General features: G+C 42.7%; 1 protein-coding gene across 1 annotated transcript in view; it reads left to right on the plus strand.

Moving 5' to 3' along the window:
- The window catches only part of LOC130875547 (estradiol 17-beta-dehydrogenase 11), a 36,925-nt gene extending 19,615 nt beyond the window's left edge, over positions 1-17,310 (plus strand). Inside the window, exons 5-7 of the mRNA XM_057771538.1 lie at positions 57-194; positions 13,686-13,802; positions 16,582-17,310. Of these exons, the coding sequence (XP_057627521.1) occupies positions 57-194; positions 13,686-13,802; positions 16,582-16,666 (340 nt within the window). The 3' untranslated portion in view covers positions 16,667-17,310. The remainder of the gene's footprint in view (positions 1-56; positions 195-13,685; positions 13,803-16,581) is intronic.
- Positions 17,311-17,813: the final 503 nt, after the last annotated feature.

The following is a 17,813-nucleotide window of genomic DNA, read 5'->3' on the forward strand; positions in this document are numbered from 1 at the left end:
CTCACCCAACTGCAGGACCAGTGTCCCTGAATTGACTTGTAACCTCTTTCTTTCAGTTCCAGCAAGTTTGCTGCAGTTGGCTTCCACAGAGCCTTGACGGATGAACTGGCTGCCCTGGGAAAAAGCGGAGTCAAAACGTCCTGTCTCTGCCCTAACTTCATAAACACGGGTTTCATCAAGAACCCGAGTACCAAGTAAGCAGGAACCAGAGAGAGACCGCCAGGCGGGTGGTTGCTATGGAGTTCATTCTGTGGGGATTAATCCTGAGCAGATTAGTTCCTGAAATACCTGATATCTGATGCTGTTAGCTGTCTTTGCTTTCAGATTCTGTAGGTTGTGGGGAACCAAGGAGAGAAAGTGCGGAGAGCATGGCTAGAATGTAAATCTGCATGACACAGGAGAATTGGTTAATCTTTCCTGTTTCTTCAACCCTGGATCAGCAAAGGGTTTCAGACTCATTCCGCACATCCGTGCGTCCTGGAGTGCTTGGGACACATGCTGGACTCCCCCACCTCAGAGGGGACTTATGTTGTTTGGTTGACGTAGGGCAGTGGTGGGGAGGGCGCCTGGATCCCAGGTAGGGCAGTGGTGGGGAGGGCACACAGGTGGTTCTGGTGTTACAGCATGAACCCTTGGTGGATTTAGAGGTTGTCTTCCAAAATGAGTTCCAAACCAAACTATTTCTTTGGTTAAAAAAATAATAAAGAATCAGCCCTTGAAGGCGCAAGTCATAAACAATCCCACAACAGTTTGGAATTGTGATTAATAGGGTGGTATTTATTTAAAAGGGAATAAACTTACAGATCACCATCCCAGACAACAGCCCTCTGTGCACGCAATTAGGAAGAAGTCTAGTCGCCGGAACCGGAGCAGGAAGTAAAGAGAGAGAGGAGGGAAGTAGCAGCTTTTTTTAAAGGGAAAGAGACCACGCCCCAATGGGCTGGTATCTCGGCGGCTATTGGCTGGAGGAGCAGAAGGACCTCCCGCAACACCTCCCCCTTTTGTTTAAGTAAGAGAGTTCTAAACCTACTATGAAATTATATACAATAAGTACAAATATCCTATTCTAACTAGCTTAGGTCTTATATAATAAATAGCTTGGCTAAGTCATGAGTCGAAAGTAACTACATTTATATAGTCTTAGTCTGCAAATTATTCACATCTATATCATCTCCCCCTTTAAATGTAAAAGAACATTTATAAACAATATATGGGAACATGGGTGTAGTTTTTTTCTCTCCAAACTGCTTCCTGCTGAATGGGGGCGCTGTTATTCGGGTCTTTTATGGGATAACCTGTCTGCTAGGTTCATCTCAGTTGGCAGTTGAGCAAAGTAATTTTTTGAAGGTGTTCACAGCAACCCTTCAGTAGGACGTGGTCCATCATACCATATTGGGATAAAGGCAATCCACAGTGTCCCATCCTCTGTGAAAACAAAAGAAGAAACTCTTTCCCAAAGTATCATATCCTTAGATCCAAATTCTGAAGTCAAGGTATTTTGAAAATATCTATCTTGGATTAGTTCAGCAGCATTTATAAACAAATATCTTTTAGCATCTGTTGCTCCTTCCTCAGCATTAAAACAATTCAAAGAGAGCATAATAGCAAACAGTATCAAGATTCTCTGTGTATTTTCCATCTTTGTACAGCTTTATTTTAACTCTATTTTGTTTACTTTTACTTTTATTTTATATTTTCTGTATATCTTCCTCCTGGAATAACTCTTTAGACCAGGCTGTCCTTGAACTCACAGAGATCTGTCTGTCTCTGCCTCCCAGGCAGTGGGATTAAAGGCGTGTGCTACCACACCTTGAAGTCTCAGAGGTCAATCTCCCTCTGTCTCCCAAGTGTTGGGATTAAAGGTGTGTACTACCACACCCAAATACTTCCTTATTTTTGTTTTTTTACTTTTAAGAACTTTATCTTTCAGCCTGCATATATTTTTAACACACTGTAAATCATTTAAAGTTTTCTTTGTCTTTGAATCTCTCTTTACTGTATCTCTCTCTTTTTCTGAACACACAAGCCTTTAAATTACTGAGCAATATGGGTAGGATTAAAGCTGTGGCTTTGCCAGCTAAATCCAGCCCATTACTTAGCTTTCCAGCCTCATGGCAGAGGTACCGGCTATAGCCATGTTTATCACCACAACTCTGTGGCGTTTCAAGGTCCTTGCCAGCAAACAAGCTACAACTCAAATGCTCTCTCTGTAGCTGACCTCCTGCCTCAGTGTCAGAGTTTTCCTTGGCAGGACGGACCAGAATGCCAAAGTTTTAAAACAGCACAACTTTTTTCCTGCTACGTCTGAAAACAAACAAGCATGCAGTCAGCTTTTTATCAATACCTTTTAAGTGTTTCGTGGCAGGACCTCTTAAAAGAGCTGCAAGGTTTTACAGCTAAGGCTGAGTCAGGAAGCCTCTCTTACATGAGAGTGCTTGCTTGCCTCTAGCAATCAGAGCAGACCCGAGAAATTGCTGCTACCAAAAAACATGCTTTACTCTATTCTTTCCCAAGCTTTCTCAGGCTTTCTGTGGACTCAGTGCCCCAAGTTGGGCGCCAGATGAAGGCGCAAGTCATAAACAATCCCACAACAGTTTGGAATTGTGATTAATAGGGTGGTATTTATTTAAAAGGGAATAAACTTACAGATCACTGTCCCAGACAACAGCCCTCTGCGCACGCAATTAGGAAGAAGTCTAGTCACCGGAACCGGAGCAGGAAGTAAAGAGAGAGAGGAGGGAAGTAGCCGCTTTTTTTAAAGGGAAAGAGACCACGCCCCAATGGGCTGGTATCTCGGTGGCTATTGGCTGGAGGAGCGGAAGGACCTCCCGCAACAAGCCCTGGGGATAATTTTTCATCTTTCGCCCCTGTGGCATCAGCTTTAGTAATCATAACGCGGGTCTTTATTTTTTTTCCTGTTGGATCTTTTGTTTTTGGTTTTATTGAGCTGTATTTTTTTCTCTACTCCCCTCCCTCCTCTCCCCTTCCCTTCAGCCCTCTCCCATGGTCCCCATGCTCCCAATTTACTCAGGAGATCTTGTCTTTTTCTACTTCCCATGTAGATTAGACCCATGTATGTCTCTCTTAGGGTCCTCATTGCATAACGCAGGTCTTATGATTAAATGATTTCCTTTGGGTAAATCCGTGAATGGCCATTAGTATATCAAATCAAATGTCTAGAAATTGTTGTTATTCCTACAGTGCCCCTCCAGAAACAAGGCACTAGTGTACAGTTGACCCACAGTGAAGGCGGGTCTCTTACTTCATCAACCTCCTTTCTGCTCTTTTTAAATAATTGCCAACTCCATTCATGAAGAATCTTTATATTTATATTAAAAACTAGCTCGTGCAATCACTTTCATGGCTCGTCTGTTTCATGGTATGAGCTTGCTCTTTTAGGAGCTCCAGAGTTTTCAGCAGACAGCCCTTCCTGTTTCTGAGAATCTTTACATGTTACATTGGTTGTGTATGTTCTCCAAGGGCTCTCCCGGTGGCCTTTAGGTTCCATGAGGTGTTTGGAAAGGTCCTTCTCTTGACACACTTACCCACATCACTTTCTAGTCGCTTGGATGGGAGGAGGTGAGGCAGTAGTTGGACCCAATGCTTTGCATACATGTAAGGCAGGTGCTCTGCCGGGGAAGGCCACATGTCAGTCCTTTCATGATGTTTATGGCTGTACTTTTTACAGTTAAATCTTTACCTCAATTTATTTTGGCTTAAGAAAGAACTGAGGTTACAACACAGCCTCATTACTTTTTCCAAAGAGCTAATGAGTTATTCTGTTCTATTGTTTAATAACTCATTATTTCTTTCATGGATCTAAATTTATATCATAAATTCATGTACCTACTTAATTATGCATTTGGATTCTCTATTTGGTTATATTGATATTATAAATTATTTTAGCTTATTCTACCCCCTCAGATTTTGTTCCATTCTCCTCTAGTTTGGCCGTTCTTTTGAAGTGTCTTTGAAGTTAGTGAGGAATATTTGGGTGACTCACTTGGGAAGAGAGCTCATTCTGGTTTAAATACAGGCTGAGTGCAAAGCCGATATTGGACCCAAATAAGGAGCTCTTTAAAAGCACCAGGATTCCTAGGGCCGGACAAGCACCCAGTGCTCCTGACTACAGTAGATTCGCCTCCCAGTGACATCATCACAAACTGAGAGCCTGGTTAGCGAAATGCAGGTAACTTATCCACCCTCCCTAGGGCCACAACAGCACAGTGAGGGAGCATCTGACCTCACTCACTGGAATCTGCAGCTTCCTGCTGCCCAGCCAGACAGATGCTAAAATTAACATTTGAAATACAATGTGTTCAGAGCACACAGCCATCTAAAGCTTAAAGACCGTGATTGAGCCATGAACCATCCTACATCCATCTGTAGTATAAAATTTATTTTCTATTTAGTTTCTCCATGGGTGCATAGTCATTGTACTTGGTATTATATTAAATAAGGACATTTTTCTTTTCTTTTTAACCCGGGAACTTCTGTTTTGTTTATTGAATTATATCGAAACTACTAAGTAGATTTATTTTTACAAAGCAATATGCAAGTTGCAATATCCAAGCTAATAACAATTTTTAAAGATTTATGTAGTGATATAATTTATACTAGTAATGGATTGCCAGATGATTCAGCAGTAGTTAGGGTTGGTGCGGGGTTAGAAATGTAAAATTCATCCTGGTGATTTACACCGCAGTTGGAAGTTAGGAATGAAACTTTGTACTGATTGATAGTAAAAGAGCCCTCCTGTCTTATCTTAAGGGACCTATGTGTGATGCTAAGAATCTTGAAGTATAGATTTTGCAGGGAAATGGATGATAAAAAAATGCCATTTAGTCAGATCAACTAGGTTTTCTAATTGATTCACATTTAGTGAATTTATAATGTTGGTAATACATGGACACATTTTTACAGGCTGCTCACTTCAAAAATGTGTAAGAAAAATTTATCTATTGTTACAACTTGAGAGATGGCTCAGAGGTTAAGAGCATTGCCTGCTCTTCCAAAGGTCCTGAGTTCAATTCCCAGCAACCACATGGTGGCTGACAACCATCTGTAATGACGCCTGGTGCCCTCTTCTGGTCTGCAGGCATGCACACAGACAGAATATTGTATACCTAATAAATAAATAAATATAAAAAAAATACAACTTGAATTTGTAATAAACAGTTTACATTTCCCCTCCCTCCTTCCCTCCCTCCCTTCCTGCCTCCTCCTTCTCCTTCCTCTCTCTCTCTCTCTCTCTCTCTCTCTCTCTCTCTCTCTCTCTGCTCCAAACAGTCTTTTTTTTTTTCTGTTGGGCATGGAACTCACATCGCTGTGCTAGCAGAGCGAGCACCCTGCTGACTGAGCCATTTTTCCAGCACCCCCCCCCCCTTGTGCTCTCACGTCACACAGACATACACAATTTCACGTGTCTGTACATCCTAGAATCACAAATGATAGAGAGTATGTTTGTCTGTCTGAGACTGACTTAATTCACTTAGTACGATAGTCACCAGCTTAATCCATTTTCCTGAGAACAACGTTATCTTCGTCTTTACGGCCAAGAGCATTTTGTCGAGTGTTTACCGCCTTTTCTTTACCCGTTCCCCTGCTCTTGGACACCTAAGTTGCAGCCATCTCTTAGCTGCCATGACTAGAGCTGGAGCAAACACTGGTGCAAGGTCTCTGCGGCAGGCGGGTTTGCAGTCGCTCATGTCTTCCTAGGATCTTAGGGTAGATCTTCGTCCTGATCTCCCCTCTGGTTTACTTTCTCACCAGCAGCGTGGTGAGGAAAAGCAGAGCTCGGGCTTGTAATTAGCGGCTGGCGTCTGCTCACCTGAGCTCCGACTTGGTGTTGAAAGCACTGCCACTCTAACTGGGGGAGGCGGAACTCAGTGTTTGTATTTCTTTGGTGGCTGCTGGAGCTGAGCATTTCCCCGTCTTTATTGGCTATTGGTAGTTCTGTTGAGAACGATCTGTTTCTTTAACTTATTGTCTTGATATTCAGGTTTTCAGTTCTTTGTACAATCTAGACATTAATCTTCCGTCAGATGTACAGCAAGCTAAGATTCTGTCCCGGTCTGTAGTCCATCTGTCTTCACTTTGTGTTCTTATCTTTTCTGTGCAGAAGCTTTTCAGTATCATCCCAAAAACATCTCTGCTAAGACACGATTTTGTCAGGAGACAAAAGTAGTTCTTCTAGCAGGAACCTGTAGCTCCAACACTCTGGAGGTTAAATTTCTATCAGCCTAGGCAAGAAGGTAAGCTCTGTCTCAAAACTAAATGAAACAAAAACAAACAAAAAGAAAAACAACAAAGCAGAAACAAACAAAAAGCCCCAAATCAAGACTTTCTCGTTCAGAAATCCAATTCTTAATTCCCTCTGATTTAGCTGTAAAACCCTAATTTGGCCTTGAAGAAAGGACACCAACTGGTCAGCTGGGCTGGGGAGCAGAGTTAAGGCGAAGGGAAATCTTATTAACTCCAAGAGCAGGCATGCCAAAATAACACTTGCCACTTTCCTCTTATCTCGGGATTTAGATGTTAAAATAACATATTGGCACCTGTGTTCTTAAAACTGGGCATCTTTCAGTTATTAAAATCAGGTGCCACATTTTAAAGCTGTTACTCTTTTAATCGCCCCCTAAAACACGGTTGGACAATGCAAGAGCGCCCTCTTCTGGCAAAACTATATCCGTACAAGAAACAGAACTTTTTAAAAATGTGACTGGCGGCAGGAATCCCACACAGGGTCTTTTTCTTACACCTCGAGCGCTGGGGCAGATGCTGTCTAGTTATCTGGTAGATGAGCCAACTGCGGCTTACAGATAATCTAACAACTCACCCATGAGCAACAGAACGGAACCTCAGACATGATTACACAAAGTCAGGTTACTCACTGAAGAGACTGAACAGCTTCCAAGTGGCTGAATTTGAAATGATATCTCATGTTAATATTGGCATTTAAATCCACTCTAAAGGGCACTCAGGTGTTGTTTATCGCTTCTTGTAACACAGTGTAAGAAACAGGCCTTCCATAAAGTCTAAAATTCACTGTTGTCTAAATTTATGGAAATTAAATGTTATGCATTCCAATTAAGTCCTTGAGAACTAAAAATTATTTTTTTAAAGATTTATTTATTTATTTATTTATTATGTATACAGTGTTCTGCCTGCATGCATGCCTGCAGGCCAGAAGAGAGCACAAGATCTTATTATAGATGGTTGTGAGCCACCAAGTGGCTGCTGGGAATTGAACTCAGGACCTCTGGAAGAGCAGCCAGTGCTCTTAACCCCTGCGCCGTCTCTCCAGCCCCTAAAAATTATTTTTTATTAAATAAGCTAGGATAATGTACTGGCTGGTTGTGTGTCAGCTTTATACCAGTCATTCATCAGGACGGAGCCTCAGCTGAGGAAAGGCTTCCATGAGATCCAGATGTAAGGCATTTTCAGTTAATGATCAATGTGGAGGGCCCAGTCAATGGAGGGTGGTGTCAACCCTGGGCTGATGGTCCTGGGTTCTATAGGCCAGAAGAGGGCACCAGACTCCATTACAGATGGTTGTGAGCCACCATGTGGTTGCTGGGAATTGAACTCAGGACCTTTGGAAGAGCAGGCAATGCTCTTAACCTCTGAGCCATCTCTCCAGCCCCCTTGGGTTCTATAGGAAGCAGGCTGAGCAAGCCAGAGGAAGCAAGTCAGTAAGCAACACCCCTCCATGGCCTCTATGTCAGCTCCTGCCTCCAGATTCCAGCCCTGTTTGAGTTCCTATCCTGGCTTCCTTTGATGATGAATAGTGACGTAGAAGCATAAGTCAAGCAAACCCTTTGCTCCCCAATTTGCTTTTGGTCATGGTGCTTCATTCCAGCAATAGAAACCCTAAGACAGCTAGCAACAGCCTTATTTCAAAACATTTACCTGCTAAATGCCAGAAACTGTATTATATACTGTATAGTTGCCTCTATACACTGCTCTCAGCCTGCATGGTCAGGTCTGATATATTCACATTCTCTCTGCCCATCTCATTTCCTACAGCCAAAGCTGGACTCAGATTCAGTATGCAGTTAGATTGCCATGAGCGTCTGATCCACCTGCCTCTGCCTTCCAGTTGCTGGGATTACAGGCGCTCCTCCACCCAGTGTGTCTGGCTCTAAGTCTTGTAACAACTCCGTGAGATGGGTCAGCTAGCTGTCACTCCCACAAATATCCGGGATAATCAGCTGAAGAGGAAACACAGTTGCTTTTAGTCAGTTTTTGAGATTCCTGCCTGGGGTTGGTTAGCCTTAGACTTTGGGGCATGAAGCAATGCAGCAGCATATAAACCAGGTGTGGCCCCAGAAGCCTCTAATCTTAGAGTGTTCTAAATTGAGTCTCTCAGGCTAATGGTCAGTTTGGGCTTAAATATCAAGACCCTCCACAAAACAAGAAGTTTCCTTATCGTCTGTTCTTAGAGGAATTTGAAAAGGGTTTCTGTCAGTTCTTCCTTAAATATTAAAAACGAATGCAAGCTGTAGCCGGGCTGTGGTGGCGCATGCCTTTAATCCCAGCCTTCAGGAGGCAGAGCAGGCGGGATCTCTGTGAGTTCGAGGCCAGCCTGGTCTACAGAGTGAGTTCCAGGACAGCCAGGTCTATACAGAGAACCTGGGCGTGGTAGCTAGGATCTCCAGTTCAGTGATGGCTCAATCTATGTAGGGAACTCTAGGCAAGCCTGAGCTAATAGTCAGACCCTGTCTTAAATAAGCAGTCTTGGGTACTGGTTGAATTTCTTTCAAAGTCCTATTCCACTTTTCACCTTCTTCTTGAGTTGGTCTTCACGGTTGCACTGGAACACGGCTGGCTGTTCATGGTGCTCTCGGGATCTTTATTTCCGTGAGTTCCTGGAAATGGCCCTGCTTTCATTCTTGAATTTATATGCTGTGTCTTCTATTTTCTTTAGTTATTCTAGCTTAAGACATTGTTGATTTTGTGGTTCTTTTCAAAGATTCAGTTTGATTTCACAGATTCTCTCTGCTGTGTTTATGGCTTCTGTTCCACAGAGCTATAATTAATTAGATCTTTACTATTTCTCAATTTGACTTGCTTTGTATTTGGTTTAATTTTGACTTATGACCTATTTTTTAATATTTTTCTTATTTTTTGATATAATATAATTACATCTTTTCCTTGTAGAAGGAGCGGTGGGCTGCTTCCTGCCACCTGGGAGGGCTCCCAGCCACCGGCTAGCTTTACCCAAAATAATTACATGGAAACTGTATTCTTTTAAACACTGCTTGGCCCATTAGCTCTAGCCTCTTACTGGCTAGCTCTCACATCTTGATTAACCCATTTCTAATGAGTGTAGCACCAGGAGGTGGTGTCTTACCAGGAATATTCTTAACCTGCGTCCATCTCGGAGAGGAGAGCTATGGCAACTGCCTGACTTGGCTTCTTTCTCCCAGCATTCTGTTCTGTTTACTCCACCTACCTAATTTTCTGTCCTATTAAAGGCCAAGGCAGTTTCTTTATTAACCAATAGACATATGACCTCCTCCATCATTTCCTCCCTTCAAACACTCCCATGGAATGCCCCACCCTGTCAAATTTGTGACCTCTTTTTCTTTGTTGTTTTGTGTGTGTGTGTGTGTGTGTGTTATTTAACATATTTGTACAACCTGCTCAGTCCATATAATGTTACTTGTATATATATGACTTCAGGATTGACCTGGTGTGCTCTTCCCTGAGGGAGACCATTTCTCCTGCTCGGGCATTCCTCCGTCACCTGTAGTTCTTTGCCTACGGTTGAGGCCCCACGAGCCTTCTCCCTTCCGTGTTCGTGTGTCCAGTGTTGTCCTTGTTCAGCTCACATTTAAGCAGTCCCATTAGTGAGATTTTATGCATGCAGCTTCTGACATTTCTAGGAGACACGGTCTGTTTGGCTAGCTCTGTCAATCTCTCTGCCCCCTCTCCTTCTATCCCAGCCCTTAGGTTCAGGGGTTGTGTTGTAGATGTATCTGCTGAACTAGGATCTACACCTCTGCCTTTTGATGGGTTGTGACTTCTGTAATGGTCTCCATCTGTTACGAAGAGAAGTTTCCCTCATGAAGGGTAAGAACTTTATAAGGATTAGTATCTAGAGTGTAGTTAGGGGTTGGGATGGTTTAGTAGAATGATGGTTACAGAGTCTCCTCAAAGGTCCACGACCTCACTAGCCCTGGGTAGTTGGCCAGATTTCCAGTAGCAGCATGATTTCCCTCTTGCTGATGAGACCTAAGTTCAGGTGGAGCACTCTTGGTTCCTACAGAGGCACTGCCAAGGTTCTACCACTACTGCTCCCTTAGGGTTGTCTTCCTGCTGGTCATTGTACTGGTTCACCAGACATCAGAGCTGGCTTGCCTCCTTCCTTTGGAAGCTCGGATGTCTTCTCAATATGGACTGTCCCATCAATTGATTTGATACTTTCCTTCTTTTTTAATGTAGGTTGCCAGCCTTGGGTTCCCCTCTGAGCACTATATTAGACATTTTGCCTTCTTTTCATCCAAACCTCTGGTTTTCTGTAGCTTCTCTAGCCCGCTGGATGTACATGTGCGTGATGCTCACTTCCCTGTGACTGCCAACTTTCCAGTTCCCTTTGTGTTGCTGGTTTCTAATTTCACTCCATTGTAGGTTTCAACCATTATGATCAGAACATAATTTGTTCCGTTTCCATCTTTTTACACTTACCTAGACTTGTCCTGAGGTCTAATGCATGGCCTGCCCTAAAGAAACTTTTTCTATGTGCTCTTGAAAAGCCTATGTCGTCTGCCGCTCTGAAGGGACTGCTTTGTCCACGTTGGGTCAGTCTAGAGCTGACTCCTCATAGTTTTGAAGTCTTCTGTTTCTTGCTGGCCTCTTGTCTCATTGTTTCACACGCTGTTGAAAGTGAGGAGTAAAGTCTCCAACTATGACTACCAAACTCTGTTTTCTCCTCTCAGTTCTGACACTTTTAGCTTCCTATGGTTGGAGACTTATTGGGAGAAAAAGGCCCTTGTGCTCAGAGATAGCATGAGGGAAAACAGGAATGTTCTAGACACAGGTTCTTTTCAAAGGAAAGGCTTTGTAACCTGTTTTTCAACCCAGAAGGCTAGGGATGGAGGTGGTTAATAGTCTGGTGGTCAGTGTTGTCTGTATGACCAGGGTCTCCCTCAAGCTCCTACAACCAGGACCGGAGGTGACTGACAGCCCAGGTGACCTCTACGTCCTATCTGTATGACTGCGACATCTATGACCTCTACATCCTATCTGTATGACTGCGACAGTACCAGATCCCCCGTAGGCCCTGTAAGCTAACACAGGTCGCCTATCTCTAGAACCCGTCTTCTTGGAAGAAGTGACACATACTTTAAGTTGAACTTTGTTGTAACTTTGTGTCCATGTGCATAGGGGATTGCATTATAGAGAAAACGTCTCTTCAAATTGTACTGTGCTTAAATATGCTTACAATAAACTGCTCGGGCTCAGACTCTAGGAGTTTGAACCAACACCAGCTGCTGAGTCATGTTGGACTGGATTTCCTACACTTTACTGGCTTGATGGTTTTAGGGACCCCCACAGAGACCCTATTGTTTCAAGAACAAACTGTTTTTAATTAAAAATCTTCTTGAAATAATTTATCTCTTTCTGTTCAATTAGCATTATGAACAATGCAGCATAATCTACAGTATTAGACCAAGGGTAATTGATAATCTACATACAGTATTAGACCAAGGGTAATTGATAATCTACATACAGTATTAGACCAAGGGTAATTGATAATCTACATACAGTATTAGACCAAGGGTAATTGATAATCTACATACAGTATTAGACCAAGGGTAATTGATAATCTACAGTATTAGACCAAGGGTAATTGATAATCTACATACAGTATTAGACCAAGGGTAATTGATAATCTACATACAGTATTAGACCAAGGGTAATTGATAATCTACAGTATTAGACCAAGGGTAATTGATAATCTTCATACAGTATTAGACCAAGGGTAATTGATAATCTACAGTATTAGACCAAGGATAATTGATAATCTACAGTATTAGACTAAGGGTAATTTATAATCCTTTTTTTTTCATAGCCAACTTTTAAAACATTTACTCTTTTTGTATATGGCTCTATTTTTTTCTGTAAATATTTTCAAGTTGTATGTGTGTGTATATATGAGAGAAAAATTACTTTATTTCAGTTTGTTCATAAATAGAAGATGTTACATAGCAAGGTGGTACCTGTATAGTAGAGCTCCACAGCATGCCAACAGCATACATCTAGTTCCTCATCACACCCCAGACAGTACGGCTGCTTGTAGCACAATTAATAAAAACCCAGAGACAGAAATTGGGGTTCAACCTGAAGATCAGAAAAGCAAAACAGCTAGTCACTGGCTCTTACCTCTACCTCAGTCCAAAATGGCGATCCTGCCTCCAGGAATCTCAGAATGAGACTGTGTCTGAGCGTTGTTTCCTCCCGTTTTATAATCCTCTACAGAGCTGGGATTAAAGGCATGCATCGTCCAGTTTCTATGGCAAACTAGTGTGTGTGTGACCACTGCCTGGTCTATAAAGGCTGATCAGTGTGGCTGTTTTACTCTCTGATCTTCAGGCAAACTTTATTTATTAAAATACAAGTGAAATGTCGCTACAGCTGCTGGCTAGTGCTCACCCGGAGATGCCCCGTGGGTAGCCGAAAGCTGCAGTGGGAGGAGCGTTAATACCATGGAAATCAGCAATCCTGCAAAACTGGGGAGCCTGTCTTCTGGAGAGCCGCTTGTTAAAACTGGCCACCATGCTGCTGCCACCTTGAGCCCATTTTTAGATTAAGAAACAACAAACATTAAAACCTGAGTTTTTGTTGTAAGCGATTGTATTTGTTTCCCCACCCAGTTACTCAGCCACTTAAATGAGAAATCAATCAAACCCAATTATTCGATCTGGAGATTCTCTTCAGTCTCCCTTCTTGTCCAACGTACCCTCCTTCCTGACCCAGCAGATTGGCCCATAGTATTGACGTAGTGTTGTTTTATTTCGTTTGTTTTTGGTTTGGTTTGGTTTGGTTTTGGTTTTCTGAGACAAGATTTCTCTATGTAGCCCTAGCTGTCTTGGAACTCACTCTGTAGACCAGGCTGGCTGCAAACTCAGATCTACCTGTCTTGCCTCCTGAGTGTTGGGATTAAAGGTATGCACCACCACCCAGCTTGATGTATAGTTTCTATAAAAGCCATTGTGAGCATTTATTTAACATAATTGCAGTTCCTCTCAACATAGGGATGTTGGAAGAAATTGAGATTTTTCTGAAAGTCCTATCTTTTAGCCTTTTAAACCACAATACTCTAGAATTACGGCACTTCATTCGGAAGTTGTCTGACTTAGGCAGTGCGGGTACATCAAGCTACATTCATTCACTACAGCACTTCCTGGTGGTGGGTACCAGGCCACAGTGTAGACTTCCTGGTGGTGGGTACAGGCCACAGTGTAGACTACAGATGGTGGGTACGCGGTCACAGTGTAGACTTCCTGGTGGTAGGTACCAGGCCACAGTATAGCCCCCAGTGTCCTATGCCATTCACACAGGTGTTTATGAACTCGTGGTTCCAGAGCAGCCTTTCCTCCGAATGCAGAATCCACTTGTGCAACAACAAACTTCGCTTCAGTGAGCTATCTTGTTTCTGAACCCTGCCTCTGTTTTAGTTTAGGGCCTACCCTGGAGCCTGAAGAGGTGGTAGAAAATCTCATGTACGGGATCCTCACCGAGAAGAAAATGATATTTGTTCCAAGTTCTATCAAGTTATTGATGGTATTTGAAAAGTAAGTGACACTTGTGTTGGTTGACGTTAGAAGTCACCATGTTCCTGCTCGATTTAAAATCAGTTCATGTAATGCATTTATGTGGGAGCAAACTGAGGTTCTGAGTTTTTAAAGCTGAGGGTGCTAATGATTGAGGGAGACTGGGATAGCCACCGAAACACTTTGGTGTGTTTTTAAGGCTTGTTAGGTTTTTTTTAAAGAAATTTATGTCTCACCGATGAGCATGATTGTTTTAAAGCATTTCTAACAGTAGACTCCTTGAACAGTAGGACCAAAGGAGACCAAGGTTAGATTTTTTTTCTATTTTTATCTTTTTGTCATTTGTAAAGCAAAATGCTTATTGTCAATACTAGGTTCTAACCCAGTAGGTAATTTCAAAGACATCTAAGAAAGACATGGTCTCGCATTACCAATGAAGACTGGTTTGGTCTTAAATTCTGCAGCTGACAGCGTTACGAAGGCAGTTGTCACGGGAGCAACAGCTCTCATGGTTTCTGGCTTCTAAATGGAGACATACAGAATGGAGAAGCTTCCCGTGGGGATCCATCTCTTGAGTCCAGAGTGGCTTGCTGCAGAGTCTTGCTCAGGAAATAGGTCTGCTGTTTGCTGTAACCTCCGTCACCTAGATGGATGGCCGTCCTCTCTCCACAACACTTACCTTTTCGGTTTGCCAACCATTAGTGTCATATGGAACCCTAACAAAAAATAGGTTGAAAGATACCAAATTAAAATAAAATAAAAATCAGCATCTGTAATGCAGGAAGATGTACTAGCAAAGTACCTTGAAAAGCTTTGAACGAAGCAATTCACATATTGGTTACAGTCTTTGGTTGGTAACAAAGTTATATTTTAGATCCACATTCACAGATCTCATGGGAGTTTTCACGGTATGGAAAGTCATCTTGAAGCATAGGAGTCACTAAATGATCTATAATTTTAGAGATCTGGCCCTTGCTTGCAGTGTGGTCCCTGCACTGTGAACATCCATATGACTGAGAGTTCATTAGGAGCACAAAATCTCCTGCTCCCTTGAATGAGAATTTTCCTTCCCTCCAACTCCCCAGAACACGTGTGTTCTTTGGCTGCCATGTTCTCTGGTGCAGACGGGAGTTCCCTGGAGAGGCCCAGAAAGCACTGATGTTTGAGACCTGCTTTTCAGTTCTTCGGATGACTCCCAGACTTGGCAGAAATTAGAAAGCAGGGGTGCTAAGGATGCCCATAAAACACATGCCCTCCGAAGGAACTGCCTGAGAATCTGTGTGGCCTTTGAGGCTGTTCAAGTAGTACCCTCAGGAGCGCTGGGGGAAACAGATGCCCTTGCCCTCTGCCTCGACAGGGGCTTCTACAGCTTCATGGGGTTGCTTAGCAACTAGATTCCCCCTCTTCTAGATATTTAATACAGAGGACTCAGAAAATTGTGTTTTAACAGGTAACTGCTACCAGCACCTGATTCAAAAAAAAAAAAATCATTCTGAACTAAACATTAAAAAAAAAAAAACCCTTAAGAGATCTAAGTATGACAAGCCTTCTAGCCCCTTCTGCTCAAACCCCAGTTGAACATGCTCTCAGGGTTGGGTAAAAAGCCAAGGGAAGAGCTAGAGAAATGGCTTGGCAATTAAGAGATCTTGCTGTGCTTACGGGGGACCAGGGTTCAGTTCCCAGCATGGTGACTCACATCCATCCATAACTGCAGTTCCAAGGGATCCAGTGCCCTCTTCCAGTCTCAGAGGACACCAGGCACACACACCATGCACTTACAGACATACAGACAAAATACTTATCCATGTAAAATAAGAAAGAAATCTTTTTATTAAAACCATCTAAAGTGCACCACGAGCACTCCCTTGGGGCCATATACCACAATTACTGCTCTTACTGTTGGAATCGCCATTACGGTATGCGTTGTGCAGATTCCAAACAGTGTTTGAATGCTGTCTGGCATGTAGGTCACTGTACCCATTACACTGACCTATACATACCGTTTACTTTCTCTCAGACCCACTGGACTGTGACAAACTTCTAAACAGTCTTTAGTGCACACTCTGGGGAGAAAAAAATGAGATGAGCTGCGTGTGTGTCGCTGCTCATAGCCTTTAATATTAACATAGAGATTGTTCACAAGAGCAATTGGGCATAATTTTTTTCCATACACGCGTGAGAAATTCAAGCTCAGACGTTAATTTGTTCACCGTTATGCTCAAGACCAGGGGCACTGCCTGCATTGTCATTGCCTTTTCTGGGCTTCAGGGCAGCATTTCAGTGATGTCTGAATTACAGCGCATCATCTTAGCCCTCAAGCCTCCTTCCTCTCCAGCTGCAGCGGTTTTTAACCCTTTAGCATCTCAACTGTTCGGCTTAGTATACCTCCTCTCTGAGGTCTTCTGAAAAAAGGAAAGAACATGTTTATTTTAAAAGTAAATAAATACATATATGTGTAAATTTCAAAAGATATTCGGGACACTTCTACCCTAGTGAAAGTTGACTTACTTATTTAAGAAGGAAGTGAAAGGTTGGGCGATGGTGGCACAGGCCTTTAACCCCAGCACTCGGGAGGCAGAGGCAGGCGGTTCTCTGTGAGTTTGAGGCCAGTCTGGTTTATAGAGTGAGTTCCAGGACAGGCTCCAAAGCTACAGAGAAACCCTGTCTCGAAAAATGATAACAATAACAACAACAACAACAACAAAGAAATTAATTGAAATACAAAAATTAATTTTAAGTGAATGTGTTTTTCAAAAGTACTTGGTATCATTTTCCTAATACACTTGCGCGTCTCTCCTAGGATCCTTCCTGAACGGTTCCTGGCTGTTCTGAAGCACAGGCTCAACATTAAGTTCGATGCAGTTATTGGATACAAAGACAAATAATGAAGACTCTGGTTCTCATGAAAGCTGACTTACTGCTCTCAAGCTGATTCCTTCCATAGTAATCAAAATTTTAATGTTTTCAATCTCCTGGGATTTTTGTTACCTTGTTTCTTCACCATCTCTTTTTGAAGTGTGATCATACTCACGAAAGCCAGTTTCCCATCATAGAACCAAGTGGCCTTAAGAGTTGCTCTTATGGAAAGGGGAGGGGAAGATGGTCGATTTCAAGATCATACTTTTTTCAGATTTTGCAGCTCAGCCCCAAGTGTTCAGCACTCGTGCTGTCCACTTTTACTTAAGACATTTGTCACTGTACTTTCAGCTTGTGTAATTCATCTCCTCCTCTGCTCCATATAAATTAGAAACTTTAGCCTCTCCAGATGGAATGAAGGACCGTGTCTAGTGTCATTTCACCATGGTTTCATGTGTTCCGAAACATTTCAACCCATGTATCAGCACTGTTTCCTGAAATCCCAGTCCCAGGAAGCTGGGGTAGATGCTCTTGCAAGGATAAAGGCATCTGCGGGCTTTCAGGCTGAAGTGCGGGACAATACATTTACAAATGGTAATAATGAATGGACATTTCAGTCCTCAGTGTCTCTGCTACACACAGAACATGACCTGTAAATTAAAGGAAAATCAGTGATGCAATAAAGTCTGTCTTTTTCTTTCTTTCTTTCTTTCTTTCTTTCTTTCTTTCTTTCTTTCTCTTTTGTTTGTTTTTTTTTTTTGGTTGTTGTTTTGTTTTGATTTGATTTGTCTCCAGAAACTTCTTGAAGATGAAGTTAGTGAGGTGGGGCTGTATGGTCAGGTTCAGGTTGGGTGCGGCATGTAGCTCCATTGGCAAAGTACAAACCTAACAGGCACAAACAACTGGGCTCCACCCCTACCATTCTGCACCACATCTGGCCTGTTAGCACACTTGAAGGAGAAACGCCTGATATGGTAGCCCCTGCCTCCTTGAGTAGTAGCTTTATTCATTTGGCTAACTTACACATGTGCCACAAGCTTGCCAACCTCAGCTGCCATTGGAGTAGGCATGGTGGAAGCCTCCAGAAACTTCAGTAAGAGAACTCACTGTGAATATCAGCATACTGATAGCATTTCCCTTTTCCCACTAAACACATTTTACCTTCCAAAGCTTTCA

This window comes from Chionomys nivalis, chromosome 6 (genome assembly GCF_950005125.1).
Source record: "Chionomys nivalis chromosome 6, mChiNiv1.1, whole genome shotgun sequence".
Classification (NCBI taxonomy): domain Eukaryota; kingdom Metazoa; phylum Chordata; class Mammalia; order Rodentia; family Cricetidae; genus Chionomys; species Chionomys nivalis.